Here is a 21,509-nt window from a genome sequence, read left to right as displayed (position 1 = left end):
GACAGTTCTTGAGTGCCTTGCAGGGATAGTGGTTTCCAGGCTTGCAGTGACAAAAATCACATCTTTCCACTTAGGCAAGATTTTTTTCTGGGAAACTTAACACGCTTGCAATCATTTTCTAAATCTGTTTCCTTCTCATTCCAATTTTTTTTCTTCTTTTTTTTTTTGGGACGGAGGAAGAGAGGGAGTGGATAAGAAATACTTGTCCCCTATATCATCTTTTTGATACTCTGCTAAAAGCAGCAGTATATTTGTTATATAATATTGACAGTGTTGCACAAATAAGCCAAACAGGAGGCACGTGGGAGTTGGTGGCAAGAACTAACTTTTTCAAAAAACACACCTTAAAACCAGAAGGATGAGGAGGAAGAGCTGGGTCTCAGAAGAAAAGGGTTTATGGTGGTTAAATCAGACAAACTTATGAAGTGGTTGTACGTCTGCTGAAACAACCTTACCGTATTTTTATACAAGCACAGATATAAAACAGATAAAGATTGCTTTTTCAAGCGGTCACAAAGAAAACTGTTTATCTGCCACCATAGTGAGATGATGTGATTAATAACAAGATTACTCAGGATAGTTCGTTCCAGAGTTATTTGTTCAGACAGAGTGTACATACCTATCAAGACTGATAATCTGGCAAATTGCAGTAAATTTTGCAAACATATACTGGCTTTTATTCAGAGTAAACCTCAGGGATCTTGTAGCAGAGGAGGTATATTTGTATGGGGAGGGAAAAGAGGTGGATGAAAACAAGCACCCGCTCACCGCAGCAGGGAGAGGTTGTGCTTCTTGTGCTCACCTTCAAATTACCCCATGGCCAAGTTGTAGAATAACTTGCACTGGGTGCTACCACCTACCCTACACATTTCAGGGGTGCTCTTATAAGACATACTTGTACATTTTACCTGTAATTATCAAATGAGAGCCTACGAGGAGCAGGGAGAATAAAGAAAGGTGCGGTTATGGCGACTACAGGAAAATGCTCAGGCTGTGCTGCACCTGGAGACAGAGAGTAATTGGGATCCTGCCTGGGACCCATCAGGGGTCATAATGAAAGGCCTCAGAAGAGCACAGAAGACACCCACTGCTGGATGTGTGCTCGTGGAGCTGCCCTTGCTCTTTGTTTTGCTCTCTGACTCTCTTCCCAGCAGTTCACTCCGCATTATGACTGAATTAGGTAAGGAGGTGCTGGGGGAAGTGCTCTTGGCTAACTTCAGAGTACAGCCAGGCTCATTAAAACCAGCACATTTGCTGCAGTGTGTGCAGCATTTCCTCTAGGTTTTAAGATTGTTTTAGTAAGCGAAGTTCTGAGCAGAAAGAATACATTTTAATTTAGTTTTTAGTGGCCCCATTATAAGTATTCAATGTCATGCTGGATTTTAATTTTATTTTTTATTACTATATGGAGCACAAAAAAGCATGAATGGAGTATCTTAATAAAAATGAACATATTCTTCTAGAAGCCTGAAGCTGCTAAGTACACAGCACTTGTTCATTAGCACAATTTTGGAGCATGAAGGGAAAGTGCATCGAGAACCCAAGATGCACAAGCATCAACACAAAACCTCAGGGCTTTTTAGTAAAGTTTTGTCTCACCTCCTACTGCTGTCTCCCAGGAAAACTGTGGAGAGCAGAGCCCACAAGCTGCCAGTGGGTTGTAGAGACAAGCCTGGACTTGGACCATTAAATCATTCACCAGCAGTTTGATTTGGGACAGTGGTACGTAGGATTAGCATACAAATACCCATCCTTCCCGTCAGAGACAAACAGGGCAAGGTTGTCACAGGTGTCAAAACTTTGATTGACGTCCTAGACACGGCAACAAGGTGCCTGGCCAGGATGAGAGCCGTGGGTTTGAGCTTTTCCTGGACCAGGGGGCCAGGGAGGTTTGTCAATAGCACACGAAGAACAGGGACACAGCAATTCAAGGTGGGTTTGCATTCCAATTTCAAATATTTGGCTTTACTAAGGCATGCTTCTAAATTAATAGGCCCTATACCTTTCAATAGGATTATTCAGGGTACACCAAGTCAAGCATGTAGTACGCATTTGTAGGATTAGATTTAATGTTATTTTGGTAATAGAGCATTCTTAAATGTATCAGATTACAGATTAAGTAAGGAAGCCAGCAAAACACTAGTGCAGAGCAGCTTGTTATTGCAACTGCCCTCCTCAACACTTTGTATAAGGCAGACAGACACATTAGGCTTATAAAGACTTATTTGAAAAGGTTTTTTTGTAAATCCACACCTCAAATCCTAGAAACTTCTGAATTCCCTATAAAATTTGTGTAATGCGAATTAGAAAGGGAGAAGTGAAGTCTGTTCCTTACGGGAAAATGAGTTTTTAAGTTTTCTATTGTCTTAAAATCTTAATTTTTTAAAACAAATTTTGAGAAAGGGTGGTAGCTCTGAACTGAGCTCAGTCCTGACTTCCGAAAAAACCCCAAGATTTATGTAGAAACAGCCACAGTGACAGAAGATTAGAAAATAATTCACAGTGATTGCAATTTCCATTCCTAATCTGCAGCCTGTAACTCATTTCAAGTATCCCTGCCTAGAAATTTTTCCTTAAAAAGTATCTAAAAGACAAAACCAAGTTCAGTGGTTGTTACTTGAACTATTGTTAGAATTTGATCAAGAATAATAAATGCTTCTGTTTCTTAGAGTGAACACATTTACAGAAGTGGTTAGTTATTAAAACTATTTACATCAACTTTTCTCTAATACATATTTCTCTTTAAAGCATCTGCAAAGAAATAATACTATAAAACAGAATAAAACGACATTTATTTTATCCCATGGTGGATCAGTAATGCTGTTCAATGCAGGGTTACAATATAATAAATACTACCCACTAGGCTAAAACCTGAGAGATGGAGTATGCTGATATTTATGGCTTGGACGCTTGTCATGAACAAAAATCAGGTTGGGTTCTCAAGCATTTTGAACATTGTATCAAAATAGATGAAAGAATGTCAAGAGAGATGTGATCATTTCTGTACATTAAATCCAAGGCTTTGAGCTTTGTTAAAAACAAAGGTGTGATAGCAGCAATACAAGAGCAAGGGTGCATTTACTACCTGATGTAGGATAGAGTTTTCTTAATCAGTCCAATACAACAATTACGGTATATTCAAATGTACAACTTGACATTCTCACTAGCTCTCACCCCCCCCACTTCAAAATTCTAAAAAAGATACAATAAATCCATAATGTTCTCTGCTCTTACCTCCCACCCCAAAAATATTTTATCTTTTCATGTTGTGCAATTACCACTTTCATCTGCTATGTGCCAACATGAGATGTTATCATTTTCGCAAACGAAAAGATGAAAAGTTTAAATTCCACTACTACAGAACGCCACTTCACTCAAGACCTGCAGGGGAATATCCCAAGGAACATCCTTCCAGAGACAAGCACACTCTGCTCTTTATAAAAAGTAGTGATTTTCTGCTCATGAAAAGTTTCCCTGTGCTGTGCTTTGCTATAAAATAGATCAACACAGTTCACTCTAGTCCCAAAGGAAAATATCTTGCAGTTAATAATTGGGATCATTGTGCTCTTTGAAAAATAGGTGCCAAATACTCTCCAGTTGCTGGTAGCTGCTGTTCTGATGTCAAGTGGGGAGAGAGACTGGATCGTGGATTCCTTATGCTCTGGATCATGGATTCCTTATGCTAGCACTCCACCACAACATTTTAGTACATCCCTAAATTAAGTCTGCAACTAACCATGCCAGTTGCCACGGGGTTGTCAAAAAATGCTCCATGGTCAGCATTCATTTAAACTCAGTCCTCACTGGTTTCGAGAAGATGAGATCACGATCATCTTGCAAGTACCTGTAGAACGTGGGATGAAGAACTCCCCCATGATCGCTACGTGTAAATATCACACCAAACAGATATGCAGAGATTTATACGCAATTTGAAAGCTCTACATGAAATTTGATAGATTCATACATACAGCTAAGAAAAGATGCACCTTTCTAGAGATGATCTGGACATCCTTTTTTTGTTCTTAAATTATGGCTCTACTGATCTCCACAGCCATTTTGAAATGTCCCCATGAGATGCAATGAGACCCAAGTGTTGAAAGGCAAATTGATTCAGGATAGGCAAGAAGCAGCTTCAGGAAGATGTAAAGTAACAGCCCCAGAATTACATTACAGGGAAGGAGGTGTAGAACAAGTAAAGCTTTTTGAGAAGGTTGCTTCAGATGTTTGTGTCTGAAAAACTTCAAAAATTCCAGAATATTTTGACCCAAAATCCCCCAAACATGTAACTATTACTTAAATTTATTTAAAAGGTCATCCATTTGTATACTAAGGAATCCATTAGGAAATTAGCCATCAAATAAATAATGCATTTGATACGGTATTCCCAGAATATGGATTCTTAAGGACGGCGACAGTTAAGACTAGTTTCATTTGGAAACCATATCAGTGTTGCATACTGTGTATTTTAGTTTCCAAATCCACCATGAATATACTGAACTTCAGTGAGAAATTAAAAAAGAAAGCAATTTCTAAAGTCAGGAGGGCTAAACAGGTGTGCAACAATGTTAGCTCATTTTGATTTTTACATGTTATTCAAACATTAACATCCAGAAGGAATGCTATATATTTGCTGGAAGACCTGAAAAATACAGTAAATATCAAGTAACAAAATTCAGGAATAGACCTTTTCTTTTAATTACATGGTAGGGACTTGAGGGGTTTTTTTCAGTTTTGCGTAAAATGTCCCCAAAAATTAATGAAAATTTCAAACACACTTAAAAAAATTAGAAATGTGCATTTTTTTAAGGAATGGATATGTAGAAGAAATCAGAACTTTTTAAAGGCATCTCTGTGTTAGGCTATTAGAACTCAATATTATTCTACTATATTATGCATGGATGCTTTGTCTCACATATGCTTCTGGTCAAAAATGCAGAAATTGTCCAATTAAACCTTGGCTATCAAATCCCATGTCACAATGCAGTTGATAATATTCATTCCTGAAGTCAATAACTTTAATATGGCTATTATTTTAAAGATATTTCATGAGAAGTACTAATCGTAAAGTCACTTCTGAGGAAAAAAAAAAAATTATCAAGGATGAAAACAAGAAAGTTGCATTTCTTTTAAAAGAGGTTACAGGAAATACTAAGCAGAACTACTGAATTGTTGTTCTTTCACCAGGAACGTTATCCCATCCTCTGGCACTGCAGAATTACTTCGTCTTCCCCAAAATCACTGCTTTTATTAAGCTTTACTGAGCTGCTCTGTATTGGCAAAACCTTTGTAGTAAAATAATTTTCCATCAAAATACACGGCACTGTAGCACTGTAATGAAGAGCTGTAGGACAGGCTTTAAGAGGCACGGTACTTTCATCTGAAAAGTCTCCTGAAATTCTTTGAACGTTTCCAGGGGATTAATGAGGTATTTTGACAACACACGCGAAGCGTAAGGTTTTCAAGAAGCCTTATAAGAGGGAAGATCCACATTCTTGAAAATTAAACTGTGTATTTTAAGCCCCTAAAAATAACACAATTATTAAAAATTTGGCAGCTCTGAAGAAAACTACCAGCAGATACGGGGAAACACATGGAACTACTGAAGAGCGTCAAACTTGAGTACACACATTTCACAGCATTTCAACATGACTTAAACACCAATTTTAACAGCTTAATTGAATGTTTCTTATTAAAAGCTATCACAGATGAACTAAAATAAGAACAAGCTAAACTAGCCAGAGTGTAACTAAATCAAAAGCATTATTCTTTGCAAGTTGGGTGGATTAACTGTGAGTGCGTGCATCACTCTCCTTATCCCTTTCAACAACTGTTAAGGTGTTTGGAGGTTTTCAAAACCTTTGGCAATTTGTGGAAAAGAGAGTATTCTTGCCTTTTTTTTCCTCTTTCCAAGACACACTAAATGATACCATTTATGTAAATTTAGAAGAACACCCATCACACACAGCAAAATTAGAACAAATGAGCTGCTACACCTACCATTTTTTAAAGTATTTAAAAAATATTTTTAGGGAATGTTCCTGCAAACTACTAGTCTGTTGAATGCTTTAATGCATTGCAACAAGAATATTAGTGTATAAATAAGGGTTCAGTTCTAAACAGCTTTAGTGAAGAAAGTGGAGCTCTCAAGCCTCACTTCCATAAGTACCTCAATATTCCTGAAAACCCTGCTTGAATCTTTAAAGGTCTACCCTTATTTAATCAAGCTGGGCAAGAAACATGTTGAGGAGGCATTTTGAAAACAATTTATAACCCACTACCTATGAAAATATGCACACAGAGAGTATTTATACATGCATTTAAGCAAACTGATAGCTTAGGTGTTTGTCATACTGCCCATGACGTGAGAGAGGAATGGGATCTGCTAATCGGCACCAGGCCACAAGACATTTTAAGTCTCTCTAAGTGCTCCTACACAGTAATTTTTTAAAATAATAATTGCCTTTAGAGTCTGAGCAGTTGTACAGGAAAAAGCTGTTTCCTAAATTCTGCTCTTTTCAGTCTGCACTGAAGCTAAATATTTTACAGAGGCAATGTCTTTATAGTGCTTATGGTTGAACACTACTTTCTGTAGTCAAGTCTTGTTATTTACAAGATCTTCTCCAATATCCAGTTTTAGAGGCTTGGCTTTTCTCAGGTCTTTATCAGCAAGTGGGGAAGAGAACAAACCCAACGTGTTCCATCCCTTTCTTTGGGAATGGTGATCTACTAATTTTCATAGCTGTTCAGTGGTACTTTTAAAGTCTGCAGTATATTTACAGGAAGAATCAATACCGAGGTGGAGGGGGAAGAGTGGGGGGAGAGGGTAGACTTTCTGTCATCATCCTCCCTATTCTAAATAAGGTTCTAGATGTGTATAAGGGCAAAAATTCCACCCCAATATATTAGTTTTGTTAATCCTTTTCTTATGATCTTGCATGCCTGGCTAGGGAAATTATGCAAAAAGTAATAAAAGTTCTAATTCAATTTCCATGTTAAGAGATGGATTTGGAAAAAAAAAGATATATATATCAGAAACCATATTCTTTGTGTTTACTAAGAGATATGCACTCCAACATTTAGTGTCATGGAGCTGGAGTTAAAACCAGAAACGGCAAAGATAATTTAGCTGCATGAATGCCTGCTCTTCAGTAAAATGCTGCCAAAATTAAATAGGAATGAAACAGCACTTTGTAGTCATTGGTCGCTCAGCGGGGTTTGCGTAGTTAAAAACCTAAGTGAAAAGGGTGATTGACCTACATTGCAACTAGCTTAGCACAGCTGTACTTTCATATTTCTGCTGCATCCGAGGAAGCTCATTATTTAATACAACTGAGTTACATGTAATTGTTGGTCTTTTATTTTACACTTCTAGGGGCCAGATATTAATCTCAAATGTGCAGCAGGCGTTACCGTGCATCTGGAAACATCCACGGCTGCCCATTCGCAGGCAAGGCTAAGAGAAGGGATTGCACACAGTTGCACCTGAAATTAGGAGGCTGCCCAGGGGTAGAAGAACCTCACAAATATGCAGAAATCAAATGAGCAGATGGAACAGAAAGCAAATCCCTTGGCACCCCAAAGGCAAACGCTCTGCTGTTTCCCTATTGTTTTGAGCAGAAGCAGCCCAGAACGTGCAACCAAAGCACATTTCACACAACTCATACCTGCGGTTTAAATAAGTAATAACATTCCAGTTAACAACCAGTTTGACATGTTAACAGCCCAAGGGCTGTTAACATAATGACTGGTCATTAATGGCAGTAATGACAGATTTCAAAGGGAATATCATGCTTGTAAATGGACATGCTGCCAGTCAGAAGAGAGGACAGAGCAGGATAGGCTGATGCATTAAGATGTCACCGTGCAGCTTTGGAGGAAAAAAAGGGGAGAAAAAAAAAGTTCTTGCATATTTCACTTACTATAAATGGACTTGAAATGTTGGCGTAAACCTAAGTTCCTTAAATTAAGTCTTCACTTTCCAACCCAGGAGTGTATAAGCAGAAGACAGAAGCCTGCAGGGGAATTATACTCTGCATATCATTTTCATGGAGTGTATTATTTCTAACACTGAGCCCTTTCTTTACTCAAGTCAGTTCCCATCCTCGTTAACAAAACGGAGCTCGTTCCTGCCACGGCCACCCTGATACCCTGGTGTCGTACGCCACCTCGGAAACCACTGGAGTGCCTTACATGAATCAGATTCCAGGGCAAAGCTTCTCACACGCGGAGCATCTTTCAAGCTCATTACCTCATTAAAAATTCCTTCCATTCCCTCAATCCCTCCCAATCCGGAGAATAAGGTTTTAATGTAGTATAATTAACTAATTTTACCAAAGGAGACAGCTAAAGCGAAGCAAGTTTTGAAGTTCTGAAGATAGAGAGTATTTATAAGACGCTCAAAGTGGGGACCTCAGGGCTCAACTGCAGCACGAGAGCGTGCATCAGGGCTGAGGGAGGGGGTAGTTTTTTTGTCAGGCATTTCTAAATGAAAGATACCGGAAATATTTTTGCAAACAGACAAACACACAATCATACCATTTATGAACACAAATGTGAATGCTAAAGCACCCAAACTGGCTACATGATTGCTTGTAGCATCTGTAGAATGCCTGTCTTATTGAAAGGCATAATGAACACTGAGAGACAAGTTAATAAGCAATTTTACTCTTTATAGTATCGTTCAAGCCACATATCCTCTAGAGGGCACCACATAAATTAATAGGAAGCCAGAACAGTTTTACACGCAGCAAAGACTCCCTTTATGATTAAAAAGAAAAAAACCTAAGAAGATAGTTTGAAACCATAATCGAACTCTAATGTGATCATTACTACAATGCAATTTGTTCCTTAAATTCGTATCAAGTGGGTTGCTAAATATGAAAGCTTATATGACTACAAAGCTAGAGAAAATTTAACTAGTTTGTACATTAGCATTAAAAAGATGACTTTTATAGGTTCACTGCATAACTAAGTAGATAAGATGCAATGAGGCAAATGACTATCTGCAATTACCTTAAGTGCATCAGTTTGAAGTTTAGTGTAAATACCAAGTTTAAATCTATGCACTCACAAGTATCACTCAAAAAAAAAAAATCATAACAAAATAGCTTCATTAAGACTCAATAAATCCAGAGACAAAAATCTGAAACATCTTAAAACCAGTTATAGGATTTCTCATGTATGCTGCTTTCGTGTGCAAAAGTAAAAGGTGTTGTGTGTGAAGAAAAAACTGAAACACCAGTTTTGAATGTGATCATGAGAGAAAAAGACAAAAAATTCTCCTTTCTCTGAATCACTTAGTGTGAGTTTTAACAATCTGTTAGCAAAATATTTACTCCTGTTAAACCTTCAAAGACCAGAGAGCAAGAGCGTGTGTGAATGCATCTGTGCTGGGGAAATGCTTTGCTCATATCTTTACTACCACATCATTTCTGGTTTTGATTTTAAACATTTGATTTCAAAATAGTAGATCTGCTGCACTAGCGCTTGGGAGATTCAGTAAGCTCAAAGTCTCCAGTAAATTTGGAACTCAGATGAAACAGCCATAACAGTTCTCTCGCTCCTGCAGGCATTTGTTGTGTAAAGATTATTAAAATGGGTTTTGAAAGTTGGGATGTTACTTCCCCCCCACCAAAAGCTTTTCCAAACCCTCTCTACACACACTCACCTAAAGACCACAAGTGACCTAGGTTCATGTATAACAATTCCCTTCTGTTCCAACAGTTTTTAAAAGTGAGGTTTTGTTACCTACTGCTTTGGCAGCTTTAACACAGAGAGTTTAAGATGCAGCCTCTATGCTAAGTTCCCAGCACTCTATCTTGGGTTCAGCTCAGAGCTTTAATAGGTAGAAGAATACTTTTACCATTAAGAAGTCTAAGCCCATCTGAAGAACCTGATCTGCCTTTCAGCCCCAGCTCAACAAATGCACAATGCGTTTGTGAAGGTTTTTGTTCCACTCTCTTTTTCTAGAGGTGGTTATGTGGAGAGCCAGAGTACCAACAGCTGTTAGTGCTTTAGTCTTGTTTCCTGTTCCAACCAACCCACGGTGTAAAGCTTGGGAACTGATCAGTGTGTGGGAACCTCCTGTTTGGTACCTGTACTTAAGCTGAACTTAGAAGTTAACGCATTCAAAAAGAATTTTAATTTTCCCCCAATGTATTAGCGACTTCGACGTCCCTTTAAAAGGAAAAGGCTTCACTAAAGGGGCAGGGGAAATATTCCCAGGAGTTCACCTTAGCCTGGAGCAGCTAGTCTCATTAGACCCCCTCTACAGGGAATGGAGGAAAGGTGTTGCTATAGGAAATAGGTGCTCGGAATCACCTCAGAGGAGCCTTTTCTCTCTATTTACTATTGAGAGCCCAGGGAAACTAAACTTCCCAGTTAAACTTATGTCTTGCAAAGCTGCCCTATTGACACATGAGCTGCAGATAAACTATCCTGGTGCTGCTTGTCCGTACTTTGCTATGAGTTATTCCTCAAAAAGTTCTGAGAATGTAGGTCCACGAGCAAACAAGAAGATAAAAAAGCTGATTTGGTACCTCTAACAAGTGGCCACAGTTTAGCCAGCATCCCATCCAGGTCACCAGCTGAAACTAGGAGCAGAGGGGATTGGAGCTCAGACACATGGTTACTAAAAATGGGGAAGACAGTTGGTCATCCTGGTCCAGCTTCTAACAGCTGAGTAGCAACATTCACAGAAGCTTGAGTGCCACAAATGAAATCCCTTGGCAAACTAAGAGGACAAAAGCGAAGACGGGTGAAACACGCCTCCCTCGCAGGGTTCAAACCCTGCCCTGAAGCTGGTGAAAACCATGCATCTGGTTTCAGGCTGCTACACCTGGCCATCACTGTGCTGCCAGGAGGAGGAGACCACCACCTCCCCAGGAGCACGGTGCTGTGGGAAGCATGGGGGGAATTACTCTCTTCTACACCAGTATCAGCATCAGAAATCTGGCAACCACCTCCACAACCTGGCTGTGTGCACTTTTTGACTCAGACTTTAATTTAATCTCCATGTTTCAGTACTTGTTTCCTCATTTCCACACATACTCAGCCTTGCAGCCCTGCTTATGCGAGAGCAGCTCCATAGGGAAGGCTGAACAGATTTCCCGAGTTTGTCAGCGAGTGGAAGAAGGCCGTGACCTACCTCAGATAGTCTCTGCGACAAAGGATAAGGTTGGCTTTGGTGTACAAGGTAGAGCCCACCTCCCCCAGGCGACAGTCACAGCAGGCACATTTCAGGCAGTCTTCATGCCAATATTTGTCCAGGGCCTTTAGAAGATATCGGTCTTTAATCTTACGGTTGCAGCCAGCACAACCTTTCGGCTTGGTGTCTGGCTGGACTGAGAGCATTTGTATACCTGAAATACAAGAAGACAAGAGAAGAGTGAAAATAGATATTCTCTCAAGTACAAAAACTCTTGCCCTTTTCTTCCTCCACCTCGTTGCTGCTCCCCCCCACACCCAGTTCATTTAAAAGCCAGTGGTATAGATAGGATAAAATAACCTAGTCAGTCCACAGCAAGCTGAAAACAAGGCTAAGATAAATTTGAGAGCAGAAACTTCCACTGCTCGAAGTTCCACAGCTTCTCTTTAACACCTCATTTACCTGGTCTCTTTGCTGAAAAGAAATATGATTTAAAAAATAACATGAAATATTAAAACAGTTCAAAGTCATCCAATTTCAGCCACAGTATGCAATATTTAGCAATGCAAAATTTAAATAAACAGCGTATCTCCAAAACTTAGCCACCCAAAATTTAAATAAACAGGGTATCTATATGGCAAACATAGTTAAGTCCACATATTTGGACTTATCTGTACTATCTTCATAAAATATAAAAGCATTTCAGATTCCAAAGAAGAAAAGATTGAAGCTTTTAGAGGCACAGGGCAAGAGTTTCTGGGAGACTTGACATAGAAATTTTGATGCTGGCAGGGGGGTGTTTTATTTTTTAATATTTTAGTTCTTTTTAAACATATTAATGAAGTGATGAGATTTCCAAAGACTTCAGTACCAGCAATGCCAGTCACAACCTGCAGTGTAAGGACCCTCTGAAAAACCTGACTTAAAATAATCTGCACAAGGTCAGAGAGTTTCCAGTTTGTCAAGGAAAAAAAAAAAAAATAGAAATGCTGCCCCACTTTCCAATCCCAGTTTTAGCCAACAGCTACCTCAGGACAAGGAGTACAGTAGTGTCCATTAAGTATATATACACCTTTTGATGTAATAGCTGAGAGCATTTAAAAAACCATTCAAACACCTGAAACACTGTTTAATGGACAGAACTGGCAAAAAGTGGAGCACAGCTGAGTGATGTTACTCAGAGCAACACAGCCAGCTTCCAGGGATGCATTCAAAAATCAATTGCCCTCGGCTTTACAGTAAATGGGGAGAGGTCGCTGCCCCAAAGTGCTCACACACTGGTCTCTCTGGTTAGCTGCATGAGCTGCCATCCCACTGCACTCAGACTAATTCTCCGAAAGTTACTTCTTAGGATAAGCAAAATAATAGCTCTGTGGATATTTTAGTGGACATCAAACAGGCACAGGAGGGAAGGGAAGAACCGACAACAGCAGCTTATCTCACTGTTTTAAAGCCAGTGATGTAACTTGAAAAAGGTGTTACTCATTAGAACATATCCGAATATTGCAATGAGGATTTGCCAAGACTGGGGAACAAATGTTGTTGCCAACAAGCAAATCCTACTCCAACATTTGGGGTATGGAACCCTATTATTATCCAGAGACTGGAAAAGGTCAAGTAGATTCTCAGAGCAAAGAAGAACAAATTCAAGAGCCCCTCATCATGAATGTTCTACTAGCTGGAGTTAAGAAAGCTTGGCAGTCCCAGCCTCTATCAGCAGATCTTGGCTGGTGCTGTAACACCCCACCAGAGGCAGGCAGGTTCAGGGGGCTAGAACACAGACTAGCTGGGGTTTCTTCGGTTTGGTTTGTGTTTGATTTTTTGAAATCTCTCGTGAGAAAAGCACAGAAACCAGCATAACCTTCAAAGCAGTGGTAGAGTGTGTCTTTATGGATATCAAGGTTACAGAGACAAGAGGCTGAGGCATCCCAGGGATCTCCACACAGGTGTATGTGGAACGCATGGAACCTACGTGGAGCACAGTGACTGCATGGCCAGTTTAGTGACTTTCCGGTGCTCCCAAGCTGAACTCCTAAGTCCCACCTGCAAAGCTGATCGCTGAGTTAGAAATAGCAATTCTTATTGCAACACATGGGCACGGCAGCCTTGCTCCCCTCTTTGCAGTGCAGCCTACCACACACCTTGGAGTGTGACACATTTCCGTTCAGTGGTGCGCAGGCAGTTCTGCTAGCGGACACCCCGAAGCACCCCGGCAGTGCTGCTGCACCACATCTGCAGCTCATGATAGAAGTGTAAGGCCTATATTTTTCCATCAGCCAGTTTAAAATTGTCAGTGCTGCCCCTCCCATCACTCCCCAGCCGATGCTCATAGCTCCTCACCACATAGTTACTCCTAAGATCTGTCCCTCATTCCCAAGGGGGAGGATGAGATCCAGCGACCTGCATAGGGCACCACAGTCTGTGGCAGATCTGGGAACGAACACACACATTTCCTCTTGAGAAAGCACCACGAGACAAAGGCTGAGCCTTTGCAGCGTTTTCAACTGACAGCTGACTCCCCTGAATCCAGGGTACATCACTGAAAGAGCAAAGTAACATGACTACAAATAAACGACTCAAAGCGTGAAAATATCAGAGATTTTTGGTAAGGAACCCTTTACCAGACTGTAAAGGGAAGTCCTGCTGAAACTCTAATAACATCACTTGGTCAAAAAGCCTTAATCTGTAACGTTGCTTATCGCAGTAGAGTGTAAATATAAACTAGGTGCCAACAACAGGCTTATCCCCAGACCCTCTCTTTGGCCATATAGAGGACAAATGCATAAAATCAGCCACAATTTGTATAAACTTCTTGTAACTCGGTAAAAAAAAGTTTAGAAGCATGAAGGGCTGTTCTAGGACTTTAATCTTTAGCTTGAGGGAAAACAGAATAAACTAGGAGCTAACACAGTTAAAGGCTTTAACAAAAAAAATCTTAATGTAAAAATTTCATCGCCTGATAAGGAAGCGGGTTAGAGAGTGGAGGCTGACAGTCTCTGATCCAGGCTGATCTACTGTCCTGAGCTGTCTGAAGAGACCAAGATGCCACAGAAACATGGCCAATCTAGTGAATGTCTGAGCAGATTGCAGTAATCAAGCCTGATAATTCCCGAGGTATATGCTGCAAACATGAGGTTATTGTATTACAAATAAAACTGCAGCCTGCACATAGCCTGCACAGCTTTTGAAGTATTTGCTACACGAGGAAAGTAGGCAGAGCCCTGTCATTCACACTGGTTAGACCAAACCCTTCTTGTAGGGGCAAGTGCAAAGGGGCAAACATGCCACGGAAGGAGTATTTGCAACCCTACATGCCTATTTTCCTGATGCAGAGAGAAAAGGTGGTGCTGACACCCCACTGGCAGCATCTCCAGATTGGGGATTCAATCTGCAGCAGCTTTTGGAGGGAAGGAATGCTCTTCTGCTGTGATAGATCTGATCTGTTCTCACTTTACTTGCAATGAAACTGGTTCTATTTTATTATTTAAAAATCCCCGCTTCCTTGTAAAAAAAAGAAAAAGTTATGCTTTTTTTGAAACATAGGAGGGTTCTAAACAAAGTCAAGAAGTGTTTGACATATCTCCGAATTTGAAAACGTCCTTTTCTTCACACGCCCCGTTTAAATTGCTTAGTTCTGACAGCAGAACATTTTATTACTTTTTTCCTGTATTGTATGAGCCACTGTAGTGCAGATCACCTCACAGACCATCTTTCTTCCCTTTAACATTCCCATAAGATCTCTGATGGTGTTGCACTTTTCAGATACGTGCTCGTGTATTTTTAGCTCTCCCTTAATTTGGCAATAAGAATACTTTGCAGTTTACTGGTGCCCAGCTTTTCACAGGCTGCGGTTTAAGTACTCATTTATTTCTAGGACATGGGAAAGGCCCTTTCAGAGGCTGACAGCACCCACAAACCCATCCAAACTGCTCACTGCTGAAATATCAGGTAGCAGTGCACAGCACTGCTGCCTGGTTGCCTTCCTCTCCCCCTCCCCCAGGAAAGCAGAGCTTATGGAGCACTTTCAAAACATCATACAATTCCCTAAGTGCTACACCCCGGCTGCAAAAAAAAAAAAAAGAAAAATCAAACCCAGCTTTCCCTTCAGTTCTGCAGAGTCCTACCCATGCTCTGCATCACAGAGCAGATCTGTTCTCAGAACTGAGAAATTTCAGTGCCTAGTCTGTCACTGTCAAATAAACCCTTTTTATTTCACCCCAATATGCTTTCAAGGGCTTCCTCTATCCTTCCCTCCTTTCCCTCCCTTCCTCCACCCCCAGTCCCCAGGATACTGCACAGAAACTGCAGAGCTGTGTCAGGAATAAGACTTCTTCATCACCATTCACCACCTTTAGGATTTTTGAAGGGAGAACTTAATAACCTGACTTCCAGGTTTTTCAGATTCCTTTCAATCTCCCCAAATAAGTTCGATGCAACTGGCTGCCCTCCCTGTTTATTGTTATTATCGTGTGATGAAACACTGTCAACTGATTTGTAACTATGATTTCGTGATAAAGAGGAAGGGTTGCTGGAAAAAGCTAAATTAGGCTCCCAGGGAAGGGAGAGAAGCAAAAATCCATCTCACTCAAATCATCACCCTTCTCAAAAATCAAAGGGAATGAAGATTTGATGTAATGAACTATATTGTGTTAGTGATTTAGAAGCATCTGTAAGCGGGATTAGTCCCTGGTGAGCTGAGCTGAGCATGGCATGAGACACTCAGAACTCAGCTCTTGTTTGTGGTACAAGCAGTCCTTGGGAGGAAGAGTTGGATATTATGCACTGGATCTCTTACAAACTTTTAAAGACCACTCTTCCCCCCTTTTTCAGAGGTATGCACACAGTTCTACCAAGGACAGTAGCACAAACAGCCCAAAAGGGAAAACAAGCCTCTATTCAGAAAAAAAAAATTAAAAAAATCAGTTTGGAGCAAATTAACTATTGGGTGGATCAGTCTTTAAAAGCAAACTGACAGACAACACACAGTCAACGAGAGCGTTAGGGGTCTAGGAGGAGATAAAAAGAATACTTTTCTGATGCTTTCCTACTTTGTAGCTTCATCCTAAAAGCATTCAGAGCTCCAGTAATTCAGGGCAACACACACAGACTTGGAAAAAAAAAAAAGCTTTCAGAAGCTAAGAAACATTTCAGAACTCATATGTAGCACATCAGGAGTCGTAACTAGTTTTAGATTGGCATGTAAATTGTTCTGTGGAAAATTCTTATTGCCTCCGAGACCCTGCTATTCTGAGTTATTTGACAGTTTAAGGGAAATCATAATTAAAAAAAGAGACATAAATAATAGCCTGTGCAGTGTGGTGCACAGAAATAAGTGGAACCATTTCATTTAAACTCTGGTGAGCTTTTAATTGCCTGGATTGCATTGTGAACCAGCCTAACGGTTGATTGCCTCCATTATGCTCTCTTGTTCTGTGCCATTCATCCGCACAGTCTCAGCTTCTGTAGTTAACACAACAAAGTAACCGCAACTCCATAACACTCAGGGGTTTTTTAAAAAATAAAAGTAAGGATTTCAGTACTCTGAATATAGTCTCTTCTGTATACTTTTGAGTTAATTTTCCATGGTATATAACTAAACTTCACCTCCTGCCCCTTCTTCTACAGAGGAATCTGCTTTTTTTCTTTTTTTATTTTTGATTTTTTTCTTTCTTTCTACATAAAGGATATGGGTTGGGAAGGAGGAGATGGAAAAAAAAAAAGGAAAAGAGAAGAGGTTAGGCAAAAAATAAAAATGGGAATGCAGTCCCACAGCTGGGAGCAGTGATACAGATTAAAAGAATTTGGCCAACATGGCTAGTCGATTGCCAAGAGACACCAAACAAAAGATTTCTCTTCTTCTTTCCCCTTCTCTTTTTGAAAGCTAGATTGGGCCTAAAAGCTTGTTTCTCTCTGTTCACTGGCCCAGAGCATCCCTGCAGGCTGTAGCCCCCTAAGGGACAACACAGCAAATAGATGTACCCAGATCTCAGGGACCGGAGCTGCTTAGCTATGTTCCTACCCCTGGCTTGTCCCCCCCATCTCTCTCCCCCAGCCCCCCCACCACTCTCCCCCTCCTTTTTTAGAGCAGTGGTGCTGGGAACCAATTTGATTCCCTTTTTCTCCAATGCAGCTGCAAGGCTCAGAGATACTGACATTTTTCCACTCTTATCAGTTTAATTACAGTTACCATGGCAGCAAAGTGCTAGTGCTTGGCAAAGGCCAACAAGAGATTTGCAAGACTGAGTTCAATTTTGATGCAGCTCACATGCAAAATAAAAAAATAAATAAGAAACATATACTCCACAACAAAGAATCCCTTTTCAGAGTTAGACGCTCAAGCCCTTTATGCCAATTCCTTTCCGAGCATCACAAGGATGGGGAGAGGGAGGTGTCGGGGACAGCACGTCGCGATGTTTGTTGCACCGAGCAAAACGAATCGGTTTAAAGCGCGGTCCTACAGAGCTGTCCTAGGAAGCGGTATTTCGGGTCTCCTCAGAGCTCACGCTGGCACAGCCGCTCGCCACGGCAGCGCGTTGGGGATGGAAGAGGAAGGAGGACCCCCCGCCTCCCCCCGGGAGCGCACCGCTGCGCGCCAGCGCCGGCCACCGCCGCCTTACCAAAACTTTTCTCCTTTTTCTGCATGAGTTGATTTACGGGCGCCTGGAGAGCTCCTTCTCATTGAAGCACCAAATCCCGGCAAAAGTAGCAAGTGCTTCCTCGGCTCGGGTCAAGTGAGCGGAGCGCGGCGCGCCGCAGCGGGGGCGGGGGGCGGCGGGCTGGGGCCGGGGGGACGGCACACCCGAGCCGCCGGCCCCGCACGGCGATGGCGAGCGACAAAGCCACATGCTCCCCTAACTCTGCCGTAAGCCTATAATCCCAGCGGTCTCTTAGCTTTGTTGTAACAAATGGGTTTGATTAAACTGTCACATGCGGCGTTAGCATACCGTATCGTGCTCGCTAGGAAGGGAGAAGGTGGGGGGAAGAGGAAAAAAAAAAAAAAGGCGGAAAAAAAGAGAAATGCTCGCAGACAGAAGTACCGCTTCGCAATGCCAGCCTGGCTGCCCTTGCCTCACGCCGGTCCGGGAGAGGGAGGATGCGGGAGCCCGGACCCGCAGCCGGTGCGACGTCCCTGCCGCCCCGGCCCGCGCTGCCCCCGGGCTCCCCGCCCCGCTCCTGCCTACCGCTCTGCCCAAAGGGTTAACCCTGCACCGAAGCAGTTGCAAATTAAACTGCCGTACGGGGAGGCTTGTGGATTAAAGCCGGGGAGTGGGAAATTAACCGACTCCCTTGATAATTGAGAGCATGTTTCGAGAAGCTCTGGAAGAAGCAAGAATAATAATAACAATAATAACGGGGAGGGGGTAGTGGTGGGGCTGCAATTCATTGTTAACTTTGACTGCTATTTCTCGAGACATACAGTCGGATGGGTTTCGCTCAGCATCCTCTGCTTGCATGTATTTCATGTCTCATCATAAAAATAATGAAGCCTCACATGATTTAAACAAAACAGTCTCGGCAGAGCTGCAGCTTGAGTGAAAGTTGCAGTGCAGAGATGTGTGTGTGTATTGCAGCCCCGGCTTATGACTCAGAGAGGGAGAGAGAGAGAGAGAGAGAGAGAGGGAGAGAGAGAGAGAGAGTGATGCAGGCACACATACACAAATGACCCAAAGCTTATGTACACAGTTGCCTCGCTTACCTTCTCAATTAAGCGATACAGGGGAGGCAGTTCAATAAGCACAGTGGCTGCTTTGTAGCTCTTCTCCTTGGAAAAGGTCAAAAAGAAGCATTGTTTGGGGAAAAAAATAAAGAGGGGGTGGGAGAGATGGGGAGGGAGATCGCTATTCTTTAAGTTTAAAATAATGAGGTCCTCAAGGATCCGCCAAGTAATTGTGTTGACCGCATCCGAGCTACAGGTGTCCTCCTTTTAGTATCTTGCAGTCCAAGGCTGTCTGTCTCCGTCCTGGCTGAAGACAACTTACCTAAAGCAGCGTGTGAGGAGCCGAGTTGAATGAAGTCAGGGCTTTATCAGCTGCAAAATGCAATCCCTTACCAGCCAGACATAATACAGCAAAAGAAAAGGTCACTCAGTTATTACTGAGCCAAGCAGAGCCCAGGCAGCTCTTGTGGAAGACCACAGAGAAGCAGCTCCCTTCCGATTTAAGGCTATTTACCTCTCCCCCCCTCCACCCACCCACCCACCCTTCCTCTCCCCCCTCCCAACTCCCCCTTTCTCTCTCTCTCCCTCTCCCTCTCGCTTTCTCTCTCGTTCTGCAGCTCGCTCAAGTACAGCCGCCCTCGGAAAGTGCAAAGCAGCCAGGAGACAGATTGGGCTTTGTTGGTAATTTCCCATGGTGAAAATTTACAAGCCTGCAAGTGCAGTCAGCAAAACCACATGCATATGCTAGACACAAACACCAGGGACACACACACACGCACACACAAGTGACCTCTGCTGAAGCGGCTCAGGATCACCTTCCCAGAGAGTGCTCCAGAAGCACACCCGGGCAAGCAGGGGAGCGTCGCGCCCCCCACCCGCCATCACTCCTCCCAAAATACTTTGCTTAAACAAAACCAGAAGTTGCCCACGCAAAAAGGCAAAAAAGAAAAAAAAAAAAAAAAGGAGAAAAAAAAAAAGCAGCAAGATACATATCTCTCTATTAATGAGTAATGAGAAAAATCCCTGAAGGTGAAAACTCTGCCTGTCTCCGTGCTAGATCTGAGCTGCTCAGAAAGCAGTGGAAACTCCAGCGTGAAAGTTTCCTGCTCCCCGGCGCAGTCCCGGCTGTGCCACCCCTGGGCCCCGCTTGCCACATGCCACCCCCCTCACTGCACTTTTGAAGCTGAATGCTGAAGGAAGCCAAGCCATTTCCCCCCTACAGCATCCTCATCCCAGGAGTTGAAGACATCCTTATTCTCTACCTAGTGTTGGAGGGGGAGAGAAATAATAGACATGGAGTTGTAGGTGCTGAACACCCTTGACCACAAGACAGACAGACATGCAAACACACAAGAGATAGAGCATACTTTGATATTCAGTCACACTCACAGATGATTGTTTCTTCGTGTTTTATAATAAAGATGTTGAGCCTAGCCCACTGTAAACAAAGTTAAAAAAATCCAAAGCATCTTCCTCTAAGAGCCATCTGCAGTTGGAGAAAGACCAGATTAAGAATTTGTGAATACAGTTTTCAGACTTCAAAGCGAATATCTGTTGTCTGCTATTAGAAGCACCACGCTAGATTTCCACAAAGCTTTGAAAGATGTCAGCTTACAATATACCCTAAATTTGAATGACACTCATATTATAGAAGTCTTTCAAGACCCAAGAAAGATTTAAAAGCGTTGAAGTGTTCTGCCATCTACACCCCTCCCTCATATAATCCAGCAGCTCTAATAAAAATCAAAGCAACCTCAGAAATGTATATGTTTAGGACAGGTTCCCCCCCTCCCCCAAGTAAGCTTCTCTTTTTTTTTTTAATACATATAAATATATATCTATATATAAAGGTTCCTGTAACAAGCATACTGTGCAATGAGCAATTGCTGAATCTCTTGCCCCCTCTCCCTCTAAGTAGTAACAAAACTCAGCCACAACCAACCTGAGCAAGAACCCGAAAAGCACAACCAGAGGCAGCAGACTAACAGAGCCCCTTTCTGCTGATTTGATCTGCACATAGAGAAAAGCCAAACTTGACAGAAACCTGCTCCTCTCCTGCACGCACCCATACGCTCAGGAGAGCCTCACTTCCCTGTGTTTATAGACTACCTCTGCCACAACCACTCTGGAAATACAGCAGTGTGAGTGTGTGTGCGCCTCTCTCCACCAATGCACTCCGAGAAGGAGAAGAAAAGAGGGAGGGAGAAGTTATGTGTGGGGAAAGGGAGAAATAAAATCAAAACAAATGGTACAGCTAATGAGGACAATTAAATTAATTATGTTCAAGGAGATGAGATTTTTTTTCCCTCCAACTGTATGATCTGTTACCCCTCGCTGGCAACTGCTGCTCTGTAATTCATGGCAACTGATTAGTGCATCTATGCAAATCTTTGTTTAAATCATTCAACTAATTAAATGATGGGATTATTCCTCTGCCTACGGTGACATCATTCGCAGTAATTAGTACTCTATTTGGACTGTGGCAATAAGATACCCGATGTCAACACCAACCTGCAAAGACATTAACCACTTTGTCACTTTGCGTGTGTGTATGTGTGTGCATGTGCGGGAAAGAGAAAGGAACAAACACCCAGATCTAATTGCATCTTCCACCCTTCTTTACACTCCCCCCACCACCAATCAAGGATTCTTAAAAAAAAAAAAAAAAAAAAAAAAAAAAAGCCTACAAAAAAACAACTTACTGAA

At 41.9% G+C, this 21,509-nt stretch overlaps 1 protein-coding gene across 3 annotated transcripts in view; it reads right to left on the bottom strand.

Moving 5' to 3' along the window:
• LMO3 (LIM domain only 3) overlaps nt 1-19,319 on the bottom strand; it is a 56,431-nt gene extending 37,112 nt beyond the window's left edge. Inside the window, exons 1-3 of one of the 3 annotated variants that reach the window (XM_010404185.2) lie at nt 19,126-19,319; nt 18,843-18,908; nt 11,147-11,360 (exon numbers count right to left, since the gene is read on the bottom strand). In XM_010404185.2, coding sequence (XP_010402487.1) covers nt 11,147-11,352 — 206 coding nt within the window. In that variant the 5' untranslated portion in view covers nt 11,353-11,360; nt 18,843-18,908; nt 19,126-19,319. Of the gene's footprint in view, nt 1-11,146; nt 11,361-17,763; nt 17,882-18,842; nt 18,909-19,125 lie in introns of those variants that run through there. The other 2 variants (XM_010404186.3, XM_010404182.3) reach the window with 2 other exon arrangements.
• Between the last annotated feature and the right edge of the window lie 2,190 nt (nt 19,320-21,509).

Source organism: Corvus cornix, chromosome 1A (assembly GCF_000738735.6).
Source record: "Corvus cornix cornix isolate S_Up_H32 chromosome 1A, ASM73873v5, whole genome shotgun sequence".
NCBI classification, from domain to species: domain Eukaryota; kingdom Metazoa; phylum Chordata; class Aves; order Passeriformes; family Corvidae; genus Corvus; species Corvus cornix.
This window is presented reverse-complemented; position numbering and strand designations above follow the sequence as displayed.